The 16,944-nt window shown below is 35.8% G+C and overlaps 1 protein-coding gene and 1 long non-coding RNA gene across 2 annotated transcripts in view; one reads left to right on the top strand and one right to left on the bottom strand.

Moving 5' to 3' along the window:
* Positions 1 to 6,143: 6,143 nt before the first annotated feature.
* LOC124175851 lies at positions 6,144 to 6,778 on the top strand. The gene is made up of 3 exons (XR_006869255.1): positions 6,144 to 6,343; positions 6,467 to 6,603; positions 6,666 to 6,778. It is a non-coding gene; the product is annotated as an uncharacterized LOC124175851 (long non-coding RNA).
* A 3,152-nt stretch (positions 6,779 to 9,930) lies between these two features.
* LOC124175829 (juvenile hormone esterase-like) overlaps positions 9,931 to 16,944 on the bottom strand; it is a 29,030-nt gene continuing 22,016 nt past the window's right edge. The window contains exons 5-7 of the mRNA XM_046556410.1: positions 13,977 to 14,140; positions 10,980 to 11,296; positions 9,931 to 10,285 (exon numbers count right to left, since the gene is read on the bottom strand). Of these exons, the coding sequence (XP_046412366.1) occupies positions 10,123 to 10,285; positions 10,980 to 11,296; positions 13,977 to 14,140 (644 nt within the window). The 3' untranslated portion in view covers positions 9,931 to 10,122. The remainder of the gene's footprint in view (positions 10,286 to 10,979; positions 11,297 to 13,976; positions 14,141 to 16,944) is intronic.

The following is a 16,944-nucleotide window of genomic DNA, read 5'->3' as shown; positions in this document are numbered from 1 at the left end:
ATATATATATATATATATATATATATATTCAAAGGCACACAAAACAAAATCATCTCGAATACAGGTGATGAGAGAAATTAATGACAATGTAGTCAGGGCGGCTAGGTAATCTAGTGGAGTAAGTCTCCGGTAAAGCATCTCTAGATACCAGGTTCGATTCCTGGCTCCGTCGTTAATTTTTCAACTCACCTGAAAATTTTCGAAATTGTATTCTTTCTGATAACTTGAATCGCCTGTGACGTAATAAAAATCATAGTAAAACACATGGACTGGTACAAACAACGCTAAGCGTCCGTTTAACATACTTTGGTCCACTGTTTAGTTCCATTTACTCAATTTTCGTATTCCGTCTTTACCCTCCGTTGTTCTTGGTTTTTTTTTACCTACCTTCTCTTCTTATCTAATTTTCTTAACATTATATACTTTGTTACACTCTTGTCTAAAGTCAGTCCAGGCGGTATGAATTTATTCATTATTTCGTTTTCGTATGTTGTCCCTTCTTCAAATTCTATGTACAGATTAGCTCCCTGCGACCTGTTCTTCGCACTTCGTCATTCAATAATAGATGGAATAGTAGTAGTGTAGTGACATTAGCAGTAGCAGTAAAAGTAATAATAATATTTTTAGTTACAAAAACGATAACAACAACAACAACAACAACATCAATGATAATAATAATAATAAATAAGATTACGTATACCACTTTGAAAAAATTATTATATTCTATACACAATTATTATTATTATTACAGCATGCGAATGAAGAATACCAATTATTCAAAGCGATGGAAAATTCGAATGAAAACGTATACATGGCGATTGGTCATTTTAAAACTTGATAAATCACTCAAAAATAATGTCTCACTCTCTCGTTCTCTTGATAACAAATGAAAAAGAAATAAGTTTGGAACGTTGCAAATGATTGTAGAGGAAACAAAAAAAGATAGGTGAAATTTATTTTCAGGTTAAATAGGAATATAATTATGAAGATAGTAAGAGATTGAAAACCAAAACAAAATATCAATAAAAAGTTTAATTCAAACAGATTCGTCTATTGTTAAATTTTTCCCTTGGTCCGTTTATTTTCTCTTTCTTTCTTTCTTTCTTTCTCTGCTGAGCGCAGCACGACACTGAGAGTAAAGCGCGGAGAGTTAATTCTTCGTCCTCTGTACGTTATGTACACTGGTTTTCCTTTACTATTCCTTATCCTTCTTGTTCTTCAATCTCTTTAATTCGCTTTAGTGGACCGGCACTAATCGCGGCACGTCGAATGACAGATAAAACCGTTATAGTCGACGAGCTGCTTTTAGTTTTAATATTATAGTTATAACACCGAGTTGCAGTAAAATACCCTGGCTAAAAAGCTTAACTTAAATAGTCTTATGATAAATTTCACTCCGTCTTTGTCAAATTGCAATTTAAAAAATGAAAGAACAAAGTTATCTATAAGTGCTTATTCTCCAATACGTGAAACTAAATGTTAAATGTATTGACCCTCCTGAAGCGATCTAATTTCGATTCAACATCGCCAATTTTAACTTGCACGAAAATATTTTTTATAACACATTAACGGAAATATAACTCGAAGTAATATATTGCGTACCAAGGGCGTAAGGCGGGCTTTTTTAAACCGAGTGTGAAGATTGCAGTACGAGTCGAAGGCAAGTTAGCACGAAGCAACCACACAAGGTTACCAACTAGCAATAAGTCCGCTTAGCGCTTGGTGCCCAATATACTATTTTGTAACGCATGTACCTATGGATTATTTTCACAATTTAAAACACGTTATAAGTAAATGAACATATTTTATCTCCATTATTGATAATTTTTTTTTAAATATTGAAAAATATTTTTGCTGGCGTTTTCTCTGTTTTAGTTTTGTTTTTTTTCCTGCCCGCCAGCTTGAAGACTGTCACTGTAGGCCTTCTTAATGGGTTAAAAAACGCGAAAATCATGCACGCGCTACGGAAAAATCTTATTTGAGTATTCAACAAAAAAAAGAAATAGCCTTATCTACATGGGGAGATCATCAGAACTCGACAACATTCAACCCTTACCCCCTTGGATTCTCTGCCACCTTTTTGTTACATTTCTTGAGACGCAGCAGATAATAAGTATTTTTAGATTTCAACTCATACAGGTTTGTAGTTATAAAATTTCTTACATTTAAAATTGTCGCTATGAAGAACATTTTCAATTGACTATAACTACTGAACGCTAAATTTTCAAAATCGAATACTTTTTACCTAGAAAATTGAGGGAGATAAATATTTAAAAAATATATAGTGTCTACTTCGTTCTAAGGAATGTAATGAACCAACAGTTTAAGAATCCTAACGGTGCGAAGGTCGGCCGTTTGTTGACTTGACATGGAAAGCCCAACGTGTAATATTCATTTCCCGCTAACAATCATCGCTATCTGTGCTTCGACAAAAACAGAGTAAGCTGAAGGCAAACACAGAACTGAATTAGAGGTACAGCTACGTGCTAACGAAAATTATGATTTGAAAGAATGTTTAATGAACAAGAATGGTAATTATGCTCACAAAAAGTGTTCACTTAAAATATTACGCTGCATTTGCGGATACAATTTGCGAAGAATATGGCGGTACATCTTGTATTTCTTCTAAAAACAACTGAGTCTACCCTACATCTACTACACATTGCTATGCAACCTTTGTCGGTTCCCTGTGTTGAATGAATTCCATCGATTGAAGGCGTATGAATGAAAAAGGCGATAAAAGACCTTGATGTGAGCATAACCTGCCACGTTGATAACATCGTTTTAAAACTTCATACTGGCTGTGAAGATGGAATATCTAACTGTATGATCTAAAAAAGAATAAAACAACATAATATTTATCTTTCATTTTAATGATTCTTAAGAGCGATCTTACACGCCTACATAATGATGTAATTGATAATAATTGATATTAAGTGTAAAATCTGTTATGACTCATGAAGCAAAACGTGAAAACTTACATCTTGCCCTTAACCTACGGGAAAAATGGAAAGCTTATAGGGGCAACATGGAATGTACAGGATAACCCTACATTTTACGATTAGTCCGTACGAGACAACCATCTTCTATATCAGTACACAGTTCACCTGCGCAACCATAATACAATGAACACTGTACCCAGTCTGTAAGTGGTTCCAAATATTGTTCGCCGTAAAATAGATGAAACACATCATCCAGTGAGAGCTGCTGCGAATGTTGCAAGATTCTATCATCTTACTAGGTTAGTATTGTAATTTTAGCTGCATCTATCGCCTTCTGCATCATTTCTTCAGTTCAAGATCCACTATTACTATTTCATCTTGCCCTGAAATGCGATTTTCCCTCTTGCCCATTGCCAATAATAATATGTTTGTGAGTTATTCGTGACCAGGTGGTTTTGTAGAATGAAAAATTTGTCGAATGAGGGTCAAACAATTTAATTTTTACAACATGTAAAATCGACGTTTTGGCCGGGACACGCCAATCATCTTTAGGCTAGAAAGATACAGAAATGTTTTGCTAAGCATTCGTCTCTTTATCTGTAGACAGAGTATTGATGATTAGTAAAATTGTTTATTAAATTCTAAATATAAGTACATTTGTCATTACGAAGGATTTACTGTCAATTTATTGAGGACAGCATGTTCTTGAAGGTTAGGTTGCATAAAACTATAATAGTTTATGACTTTGATAAATATTATCAAATAATATGTCCAGACTTGTTAGAAAAGGCAAATAAAAGGTTTAAAAATGGAATTCAAGTTATAGGAGAGCGATGTTATAGGATTACTTATAAATAAGTGACAACCTTTTCTCCTTAGATGTTAATTAAACCTCATGATGAAAGAAAGTGACAAAAGATTGATTGCAATTTATTACCAATATCGATAATTCAATACAATAGTCAATTGTCGAAAGTGAGATATTACTAATCCATGTTATTAGGCACAACATTTTTTTTTTTCTTAAATTTTTTTCTTAAACTGCAGTATATCGAAATATAAATAACTTAGATTTTGTATATCTCTACGTCTATCAACAGTATTATTATTTTTCCTAATACAGATCATCTCTTTGATATTCTGTTTATACCAATTTGGTTCAGATGTTTTAACCTTTGCATTGTCAGAATCAAAATAATGTCCTAATTGTAAAGAATGAGCTGCTAAGGCACAAGTGTTACATTCATGGCATTTAACACTCGATTGATGTTTGGAAATTTGTTTTTTTAAATGTTGTGATGACTGACTAATATAGGTTTTATTACATTCTAAAGAATCGATTTTATGAACAGTGTTAATTTGATCATGAACAGATGTTTTGGTTTTAAGAGAAGTGAAAAGACTATTAGTGAAATTCAAAGTTTTATAATGAAATATCGATACCTCTCTGTTTAAGAATTTTTTTGATATCAGGAGACAAGCCTTGTATACAAGGGATTGAGCAATTAATTTGTTCACCGTTATTATCATTATCATTCTTCTTAATTGTGTTATAGAGTTTGTGGATTCTGCGTTTCTTTATATCCCAGATGAATTTAGGAGGATAACCATAAGGTCTTATTGACTTATTTCAAATTTCTTGATCTGAATTGTGGATGTGAAATTTTAAGACAACGATCATATAAAGCTATGGCAACTGGTTTTTTTTTATGTTGTATTGGATGTTTTGAATCAAAATGTAAATATGTTCCTGACCACGTTTGCTTGTGGTACCAATGCAGAATAATTTCGTTATTTTGATTAATAATCCAAGTGTCCAGAAAACTGATTTTGTTATTAGTTTCAAGTTCACCAGTAAATTGTAACTGTTTCGTGGGGCGCGTCCTCTTTAACAGAAACGAGGCCGCGTATTTTTTAATTTGGTCACGATTTCCAACTCTAGAAAACAAGGATGTAAGGGATAGGAATAAATGAAATAAACACATATTTTGAGCCATCAGTTCTATGTTTTATTATGGCTCAGAAAGGAAAATCTTTGAGGTATGAACCTCAGAGAATAAACCCCTTGCAAATGTTGAATTTACATAGCGTATAGGATATTTATCATATCAAATATATTTCACACAATGAATTATTTCGGAGGTGAAATCTACGATTAGAAGACATTATATATGTCGGAGTATGACAAATCTTTGTTCATTTATTCAATTCAAAAATGTATTTAGTCTTTTTGTCAAAATAGAATAAAAAGGATATTTCAGCAAATCAATTTGAAATTGAACTCCCGATGAGTGCACCGTATCAAGCGTCAAGCGTTATTTGCAAGCTATGAATATAGCTTAATGATGGAATTTTAGCAACAAACAAATGGTTTGTTTATAACAACGGTTGGACGAAATCGACAGTCACGGACTAGCGAGAGAGCTGACTGGACGTGTTCGGGATCGTACGCTTAAACATGAGCAATCCCCGTCAGGAAGATCACTTTTCATCCTATCCGCCTTTCCGAGGCTTTTCTCCGACATATATGTATACATACACACACATATACATATATATATATATATATATATATATATATATATATATATATATATATATATGTGTGGTTGTATTGGTTGCTGGTTTCGTTTGAAACATCCGAATTGAATCTCTATATTTATATATAGTTGCGCTGGGCGTCTTGACTGTTTCGTACAGTATAATCGTGGTAAATGAAGTCGCTGGCGACTTCGTATAAGCATTGCGCTTGTGCTGAGGTATCACCGCTTGATTCGGATTACTTGCGTCAAGCATTCCGCTTGCTCATTGGTACAACCGAGCTGCGCCGGTGTGCCTGGCGGGACGTACCGCGCTTGTGTCAGTGTACTTACGAGGTTATTCCGGCTCCCCAGCATGCACAATCAGGAAGGATTTGAAGATACAAGACACCACAAGATTCGAGTACCGATCGAATTGCAGTCAGACCCCTTAGATTTATCCATCTCTCTGAAAACGCACAGAGAAAAGAAAACCAAAAAGAATGAACGACTAACCCCGAGTCGCCCGACTACTTGACTGACGCGGCCTGGCCCGCGATATCCCTTCCACCTTCATGCTCGTCTAAACACATGCAAAGACAAAACAGAGAGAGTCGGCCGCGCAACGCATGTGTTCGTATACGCCTGTTGGATATCATGGCGAAACGACGGCAACGCTATCTGTCGGTTATCGACGGCAACTCGAGGACGTTGTTTTCATACCAGTAAACATATGATTCACATATAAAACGGCACGTTTTAAATTATTGTTTTATTTAGTGCAATACGAAATTAAAAGTGATATTATGAGCCACACTATCATCAAATATGGATTTCAGAATATCCATGCAGAATTCATTTGCTGAAAATCTGTGTCGAAAGGTAAGTAAATGCACGAAACATATGAGATATTCTTTCAAATTCATTGTGATTTTTACTACGTATTTATTTTTAGGATTATCGTATTACTAACAATACGATGATCAATTAATTAAACATTTATAGGGTATAAACTATTCCAAAGCCATCATGTTCAGTAGGTCGTCCAAATTGATGATGAAGCTGGTGGAGAACGAATCGTTCGTGGGAAAGTAATACCACAGACGAGAGTACATAATCCGCCGTACGAAGTGAAATTAGAGGTATGTATTAATAATGAGATAAATGAATAATTCAATAATAACGTAAAAAAATATGTTTTCAGGAACTTTGCATCTATACATGCAAAACAGAAATGAAAAATGTAGATGTATCTCCTTATGTTAGACTGCTTGCCACCAATAAAATGAGCACTGCAGATCCGAGTGTTCTTATTCGGCTGCCACTGCTTGTTATCTGGTGTTGTTATAAAAATAAAACATTTAAGAAAATCTGACGTTTGTATATTTTCAATACGTTAATTCTTTATATCAAATTGTTATAATATTACTTACATTCTTCCGACAGCTTTTATCCACTCATTTCTCTTGCTAATTTCTCAATTGGGTCTCGGAAACGAATAAAAAGTTAACTCTGGATTTTTTGATTGGGTATTTTTGCAATCCACGACACAACAGGACCTCGTACCACCCATTTTTTGTTTATTTCGGAGAGCACTTTTCAATTGAATTGATACATAAACCGTACAGCTGACCGCACTCGCACGTCCACGTGTTGCCTGAATCTACCACCAAGCCGCGCCACTAGAGTTATCCAAGAGGCGTATACACGCGCGAGCGACCGTTCGTGCCTAGGCACCTCTGATTATTCGTTCAACCGAACAGTAACCTTGGATGGAAATTGTCGAAATTATCTAGTGTAATGTCTTGAGGGAGTATTAATTAACAAAAGGTCGATTACTCATTACTCAGGATTTATTCACACATGAATACCGTATACAGGCAAAATAAAGACTGAGCTCTTAAGCCCACGAGTCCGGATCGGTTGATCGAACGCTCATCGAATGGGACAACAATAATGCCAACTCGAATACACTACATCTAGCAAACATTGTACTTGATCTTTATGAACACATATCATCAACGTAACGAAAGAGGAATGGTAATTTGAAAGGTAACTGTTCGATTACTTTTTGTTCTAGGTATTCAAGTACAATATTAGCGACGACTGGACTGATGGGAGAGCCCATGGCTACTGCATAGATTTGTTTGTAAAATTGGTCTTCGTAAGAAAAATAACAAACCAACTATAATTATGAATTCGTGGGAGTTACGTGTCGCGAACGCAGTGTGTTTCGTTTTTTGTCGTTTTTGCCTTTTTGTTCTATTTATTCTTCAATTATCAACACGCTTTTATGTAATTGGAAGTGTTATCGCATATGAGGTAATCTCTCTTTTATACTTGCTTCAACACCTTTGCATATTATTTACATCAATATGTCTTACTTTGTCAAACCTATTTGTATATCATTTTTTATTTTTTATTTTGTTCGTGACAGATATTTAAATAAAATTGTTCTGAGGAGGGCCCCCACCAGGGCCGAAACGTTAACACGATAAAAAGTGTTTTGAGTTGTGACCTTCATATCCGAGAATAACTTTAATCAACAAATCTCCAAGGTCAAGATAAATCTTATTCACGAAAAATAACATAATTCTGAGCACAGTTCAACAAATTCTACAGATTATTTCTTGTTGACAATAGTGTGTGCTTTGATTAATGACCATTTTTTATTCAGGATTGATATAACAAGATTAGTGGGGAAAAGTGAAGTTAGTGAAAAGTGAAGTGACATCAAGTGAAACTAAAACATGTTTGTTAGGGATGGTTAAACCTTTTATCGTATCAACAAAAGACCATGCATCTTTGATACGGTATTCAGTGTTACCCACGATATTAGTCAAGATGCTAGCACAAAATTTAGACATTTTATAAGTTGATGAATTTGAATTTGAAACAATGGGCCTTGGAGGAACATTTTCTTTATGGATTTTAGGTAAATAATATATTTCAGGTGGAAACGAGTTGTGTGTTTTCAGATTTTAGCAGTAAATGAATTTATGAAATTTTTCTTTTGCCGTAGGTTTATATTATCGTTAACAGTTTTTTCAATCTTCGTTGTCGGGTCTTTACTTATTAATTGGTAAGTCTGAGTGTCACTTAAGATACTTCAGCTTTTTTCCTTATTTTCACTGGAATTCATAATTACTGTGACGTTTCCTTTGTCCGCTTTAGTAACCAACAAATTTTTATGTTTGTTAAAATAAATCCCTGCTTGTTTAAATTTGTTGATTTCTATTTTAGATTTTTGATCTATTGTAAAATCAACCTAGTGATATTAGATCTTGTTTTATCTTTAGCGGCAGCATCTTTTTTAATTAGTGCGTATTCAATGCCACAAATTAGTTCGTCGATAGGTAATTTATCGTTGTTATACGGGATACCATGTTTGGGACCCAAAGCTAAAACACATGCTACGTCGCCAGCTATATTGGTATCAGTTAAATTGGCAATCCAGTTATCTGGTGTGGATTAAGTTTTTTTTTTATGTTATTACGTAATATCTTTAGGAGGGACTCGCTGTGAATAAATAATAACATTACTTACCTTGTAAACGTCGGCACCGTAGAACGCAATGTGGGTGCGAGACAGTCAGGGAAAGCGCGTTTTACCTGACGAAGGTGGAGATAACTTTCAAGGGTTTGCGTCTGGTTGAGCTTTGCCGGTGAAGTAGGCATCTGTATCCAGAAATCCCCTAGATATACTACTGCTAGCAATCCTGACAGATAAAGGACAAAATTTCATGAGTTTGTTGTCAAGAACCTCTGTAAAGTTTTCAAAATTAATCATTTACGAAAGACAGCTTATAGACCACAATCAGACGGCTCACTTGAACAGAGCCAGGTGGTACTCATCGAACATGTAAAACATTACACAGACTTAGACGAAAATTGGAATAAATTCATTCGATTTGCGATTTTTTGCTACAACACGGCAAAACGTGAAGACACATACTTCACACCACACCAACTAGTATTAGGCACAAAAGCTAGACTCCCTACATACCTTTCACCAGGCTCTGCCTACATTCGCATTTACGATTCCCTTGCACTTGATTTAAGTATGTTTATTCAATGGTTCTGATTTGGATGTATTACGTAACAGATAGGAATCTGATCCGTCACTGCAAAATATATCTGCCATGCGCTGGATGCAACAAATAAGAACATAAATGATGCATAACGGACTTGCAAGGATATGAATCTCATCCATATCTGTGATATCACTGATACGTATCACTGTTCTGTGCCTGTTATATAGCTGCCACGATGTTTTGTCGCAGACATAATAGAGTAAATGTACGGTACATGTAGAGCACATATGATGTAGCTGTAATTTCGGAAGGAACAAGATTCAAGTATTTGTTACGTTACTGGAATGTGAATGTGCTGCCTGGGGAATTATTCGACATAAGTTTGTAAGTATTGTTTATTAGGGCTAATCAATGCTCGATTGTTTGATTACTTGGATATTTATTGAATAACAGAACTTATGTGATATAATATAATACTTGCTTATTACTATAATTGTTCGACTAGAAAAAAGGTAAGTAGTAGGGTTGAGTGCCGACAGAGGCGCCAACCTACTTATGTCTAACTTTTTTTTTCGCGGTATTATTCGTATTTACTTTTATTGAATATATTCAACAGTAAAAAAGTCAATTATGTGGTGGCATAGAGCTTATTCCAAAACTGCATTCGCTCCACGTGAAAACCAGTTTTCATTTCAATACTAGCATCAGGTCCATTCCCTATCTGAAGATAATTATCTTCGGACGGTGAGTATGGCTTCCAAATTGTGTTGCCTGTATTCAGTTCTGGAACTCTGCAAGCATGTCATGACATATCGTTGAATATCGTTTAAAATAAATTAGGTGCACCAATTGGGGCCACTTTTATAAGGTTCTTTATTTATTAATATGACTTTTGATCTATTCAATTACACAATTCATTATTGAAATCCGACGTTGAGAAAATTTTTGACAAAAATATCTAATTTTTAAGGTACTTTATGGATCAAAAATCAGTGTTCGCATTAGTCGGAGCATCTTTGTACCATTTGTGGCTATAACCTTCAATAATACGTAACTACGATAGCCACAATTAAAACTAAAAATAAGCAAAACTAGTATATCTAGTCCGCCTTATTATACATATGACCTGTAATTGTAGATTTTTATATGATTAACACGGCATGGAATATTGTAGAAATATTGCAGCAAGGTAACATTGCAACAACTCAATTTTTCAAGGTATGAATTAATTTATAAAATTTCACAGTGACGTAACTTTGCAAGATTTCATACATTTAGGTTCATTCAGACCACATTATGCAATGTTATATAAAACCCTGCAGCTATATTTTTGTCGAAAGTACAAGAATATACCTTTGCAATATTCCTGCAAACTGTCTTTAACATTTCCACTGCCAGCAGAAAGTTAAAATATTGCTAAAATATTTCTTTGACGTTACATATAAATTTGTTTCTGCAATACTGGACATCATGTAGAAACCTTACCCCTTGGTCGCAAAAGATGTCCATAATTGCACCATCGTGTCTACCATGTGCCAATCAGTATCGCTGAATTCGTAACCTGGTGGTCCAAACATTTCCGGCCGTCCAGGAAGGAGATATAGAAACTCATCAGCATGTGCCACGCCCCAATCATCTTCGTTACCGCCGCTGAACATGTAGCTGTAGCTTACAGTGCCCCGGTAGTCAAAAGAGCAGAAATACAGGGGATTTTTCGCGTGGATCACATGTTGCTGTACCGAGGCCCAAGCAGGGTAAATAAACGTGGCGTCGCCCATGAGTTGTGTGAAGTTACCCAACAGCTAAAAGAGGGGCATGGGGTCAAAAAGTATAATGGCCACACCACAGAAAGGTTACAATCACTGATCTCTGTACTAACTGGATGGCTGACTCAGATGCTACCAGCACACGGCAGCTTGTGCCGATTACAAGCTCCAAAAACCGAAACTAGCGCTGCAATATCCGAAGTTATACTAAAAGGTCACGCGAATGACAGCCTATCAGAAATAGACTCATTCGCGATCCAACCGTAATGTTAACTTTTTGACGTGACATGCGGGACGAAATTAGCATAATATTCTCTCTTAACGTCGGGAGTGTGAAAATTCGAAAAGATGGCAAAAATAGACATATGTATTATTATGAACTTTCAAACTGATGCAATAATCACATTTACGCTTAAATAAAAGAATTATTATGCTTTTTAATCCACAATTTTAGAAGTATGTACTCAACATACTCGTTACATTTCAATAAATAAAGTTGAAATTTATTAGATTCTTTGAAATTCGATTGCACAAGGATTTTTCGATGAGAATAGATTTTAATATTACATGGTTGTGCAATATTCAATGGCACATCAACTCTATTCAATAATATATCAGATATATATTTTTTTTCCTACGTGAGGGAAACTCTGCTCCCCCCAAGCCTTTCGGTGGGGGTTTCGCCCCCTACACTCTCGCATGGCATGCAACTCCCGCTCCCTCGCCCTAGCTCCCGCCGACCCACACCTATATATTAATTATGTATATTTTTAAGAAGGAATTTTTTCATTATTAATCTACGTTCTCAATTGTACACTCGATATTGCAGAAAATATATCGAGCCTCTCTTTTCAAGTCAATAATGTGTCCGTAGTTAAGTTGGAAAAAAGTGCTATATGTAACACAGGAATAAAATTCGACTTTATCCCCTTGTTATATAATGTACTATTAGTCACGTGGTTCTGTCACTTTAACCAATGACATACACAGTGAATCACGTAATTCTTCAGCACCATTGAGGCTATTAAAGCGCTGGTGTCGATTCCGGCCGCTTCTAATAGCCTCAGGCCGAAGACGCTGGTCAGCCATTCAGTTAGCATAGAAATCAGTAGTCACAATCGAGATTTGAACAGCTTGAAAATTTAGTTCATGAAATTTTTAATGTACAAAGTCGGAGTGTAGAACAGTGAAAACGTAAAAATTTACAAACGCAACAAGTCATAATGGAGAATTGTTAGAATAAAGGTAAAAATATGAAAATAGCATATGGTGTTACTGATGCGAAAAGTAAGTAATTGGCGGAAGGCGGATTGATTGCAAAAACGACAACTGCAGCAATCGGACGAATACTAGTATGAACACAGCATCAGCTAGGGCGAGCATTGCAATCACACGAATTAAATATCTACATATTTAAAATTCGTTGCGAATCAGATATTGTATATCCGCATGTGTGACACACGCTATTTTTTGCGACATCTGTGAAGAAAAGTGTGATTTTAAACGCGCTGGTGGTGCCACTGAGACTATTTGAAAGTAAAATCAGGTAACTTACGCTTAATAACACGGTAAGTGAAACTGACTTATTCGAAAATGCGTATGCGTCAAAGAAGGCACTATACGGTGTAAAATTTTAGTTGCGGGCATGCAACAACATGATTTTTTACAACACCTGCTCTGGAAGTTGACTTTTCGAGCGCTGTATGTCATCTCCGAAATACACAATAATCGCATACTTGACTATATGTGTTTCATAAGCGCACATGTTCGGTTAAATATCAGATAACTGCACAGATTCCACCTAAACTATACTACTATAGAAATATAACCACACGGGTATAGTCTGTATTAAACTCACTCTATCTTTTTCACTTTACTAGAAACTACTCAAACGCCATCTGATGCCGCTATAGTAATTTAAAATCATTATATTCCTCTCAAATTCGACTTCCAGATCAGTTTTGTAAAAAATATTGTATTCTACGTGTGGGATAAGTAGCAAATATGACATTCGTGATTACGACATTCGCTGTAAGGGTTATGAGACATTCGTATGAAGACGAGTGTGGTAGATGTCGCTACGAGCCGTCAGGCGAGTTGCGACAACCACACGAGTAATCACGACTGTCCGATTATTTGCTACTTATCCCACATGTAGCATAAATAACTATTACTACACAGTTCCGAAATGGGGTACTTGACGCACGTTCCACAATCTTCAAAAATCCAAGTTTCCAAGCAGATGTTGCAAAAATTTGATTTTCAAAGCCTTTGGACCATGCGTATAATGCCTCACTTCGGAAGAGTGCTAAAACGAATTCAGGAAGATGAATTTCCGCACTAAGACTTTTTTCAGGTAGCTTTCTACATTGCCAGTGGCGTCACTGAGCGTGATTCAATCTTCTACTTGTCTTAAACTAAGGACTTATGGGTGGATCGTATACTAGGCTTATGGACAAGGAGTATGAATCTTGGAAGTACAAGAGGAAGCAGGTTGCTGTACTGTACTGACAGTCACTATCGTGAGTCCGTGCCCTATTTCTAGGTCTGTGAATTCGTTTAATTACAGCGCTTGCCTTAGATCGTGTTTATTTACACTAACACTTATGGATTTGTAATACATCGTCTTCGGCTCGTACTGCCAACTTCATACTCGTAGTCGTGAAAACGATCGGATAATTCAATATACTGTTATAAGTTCAAGAAATATACTCACCAATCGTATATCAGCATTCAGATCGTTGAGATAGTACGACTTCAATGCTTTGGTGCGTGCAATTACGTTGATTTGCGGTAAATGCTCATAATGCAAAAGTAATGGTAAATGAAAATCAATAACACCCAGAAATTTCCGGAATCCATCTAGGTCGTTGAAAAAATCTGAAAAAAATGATTTTGGATTAAAAAAAAAAATTTCAAATTTTGATAAATATTTTGAGATAGTTGTTATATTGATGTTACGGGGTAGATCGTATAGACTTCGATGAGCGGCTACCGAAATCCACTCTACGCCCAGCCAAAGTGATATTTGGTCATTTATAGGGTTCGTATACGTCGATTATGCACTTATGTGCCACTACTCCCAATGCAGGAAATGATAAAAGAAAGAAGGGTTCGGTTTTAAAGAGGTAGACAATTTAAATGGCACAGTTGGTTCATTATTAATGATCAAGTGATTGAATTATGACAGTGGTCCATATAAAAAAGTCGGCTTGGGGAAAGGCCTTGAATTAACATGGAGAGATATAATTATAAGTGATTCGCGGGAAAGCTACGATGAAAGTGACGAGCTTAGAGAATGTAGAAGACTCGCTAGTTTATTTAGAAATGTTTCGGCTAAGTAGCGATGTAACAATTCAAATGAAAGTATTATCCCGCGGTCATTACGGCCTCATTTCACTCGTTATTTAAAATTGTCCTCACATATGTACTCACACTGGCGTACAATGTTTACCTGTCCATCACTACCTGAAATCTTGCCGCTTGCCTGTGTCGCGCCTTGAAACCGAACAGTTGTACACTTCATGTATTTTCTGCTATCGCAAAATCATTTCTGTGTATTATCTATGTGTATTCTTTCGATCTTCAAACCTGACAATGAGTTGTATCACCGTGCGACACGGTTCGTATCGTACATCTTTTGAATAAAGTATATCATTTATTGCTAATGAACATCATCTGTCGCAAATCATTATCACGCTCCTCTCACTCCCATCTGTCATCACTAATTCGCGGATCGCACGTCAATGATCCAGTAGTTATCCCTACCCCTCTGAACAGGAAATCAACCTGCTGACTCTGTGTGGGAACCGAGGCAGCTGGGTGAACATAGGGAGTAGTTACAGGGTGTAAAGTGACTCTATAACTGTGGGTAAGGAAAATGAGATCTGGCGGACGTAACATTGGTAAGTTTATTGAACCGTGAAGATTAAAAAAAAAAAACATCAAAATTATTGATAAAATTGTCAATTGGTTGAATAATTATTGAAAATGACTGTATTGCCTGCCCACTTTGATCTTGGTTGGGATATTTTTGGTTTTAATTGCAGAAATTATGTAATTTTTTTAATGATTTTCAAAAATGTCATAATCACTGTCATAATATCGTAATTTGGAGAGCTCTCGGGGCGCCAGGAAGGTTGGAAAAATCTGAAATACTTTTTAGAAGTGGAACAACAATACAAAAAATCGAAGACCAAATCTAAGAGGGCTAGGATTAGACCCTAGTCGAATTGACGTAGAATGTCCCATATACATATATAATCCACGCTACGAGCCTGATAAAAAGCGTCCTCCACTGTCTCCCACAATGCGGCAAATCGATCGACAAATGCGACATGGTGGGGACTGTCGCTTAAATCGAAGGCCGTCAGTTTCAATTTTTCAAATAAATCGAAAATTTTGTCACCTCTTACGATTACAACTCAATGTACACAAGTTGGAATTTCTAAGGCATTTTAGAAAATTATTTCTACAGATTACAATGCAAGAAGAAAATAGTAATGCACGAAAAATGAGTTTTTTCATTTGTCGATCAAGAATTCTGCAGTCCTCAGAGAAGTCGCAAATCTTGTTGACTCTTCTTTGCGTCACATACATCTGATATAACTCACATTTAACAAAAATGATTCTTTGCATACAATCCGAAATACTTTTCAAAATAAAAGAATAGCTGAATTTGTAGGATATTACGGAATTATCGTGATTGCTTTGAAAACTTCGCTAACAAACGATGAAAAGAATCGAAAACATAATTGAATCGAAACAACAAAAACACTCATTTTCCTATATTTAGTGTACAGAAGGTAGGCTAAAGAAATTCACAACACTGAAAACAGCGGTTTATTCAGAATGTGAAATTTCTGTATCGATTCGACCCGGATTTAACCCTGGGCCTCTTAGATTTGGCTTACGCGTGGCGATCATTTACATGTCATTATTGTTATCTTAACTCTCGAAGGCACTCAGCTTTTTTCCCGCTTTTCAAATCGATTTGAAGTATCCACAAATGTGTTTCAGAATGCGCAAATTGATCGCCACAATTAAAAATCTGAAAATATAATTCTGCGAAATCTTACATCAGATATCAAAATTTTTAAGCTTTGAGCTGATGCGGGATGGTGTTTTCTTATTTTTTCAATTATTTTCAGAAAGAACATTTAACAAAATTAGGAATGCGAAGAGTCAATTCACTATGAGTGGTCACTTGAACATTTTTGAAGTTATACTTCTTTAGGCGCGTTGAGAGTGAAATTTTAAGATTCGCGCGCATCACTGTAACGCAAAAGTGTAACACAAAAGTAACAGGTTGAAGCTGCCCGCCAAACCGCTCATAGCTACCAACAAAATAGAAATAGAACCTCTATTAGTCGCGCATGTTGGCACACTCGACGCCTCTGATCACTGTTTTCATATTTATAATATTTATCCACATGTTTCTAGTTTCTACATTCACAACACGTGTTTTAGTTTCATACAAGTGCGATTTATAGAGGGTGGTCCATTTAACTCTGTCTTCCAGAAAAGTTGTTGCATTTGAAGGGGGAAAATGAGTTTTGGAAGTGAATGTCATCTGAAGGTCATATCTAATGAGATTTCGGTGTTTACGATGGTTTTTTAAATAGGACTACCTATTTTTTTGCTCACTACAAGGAAGCTGACATCAAAACGCGTCCAACCATGTG

The sequence above is a fragment of the Neodiprion fabricii genome, chromosome 2 (assembly GCF_021155785.1).
Source record: "Neodiprion fabricii isolate iyNeoFabr1 chromosome 2, iyNeoFabr1.1, whole genome shotgun sequence".
Classification (NCBI taxonomy): domain Eukaryota; kingdom Metazoa; phylum Arthropoda; class Insecta; order Hymenoptera; family Diprionidae; genus Neodiprion; species Neodiprion fabricii.
The sequence above is the reverse complement of the archived record's forward strand: the minus strand, read 5'-3'. Positions and strand labels throughout refer to the sequence as shown.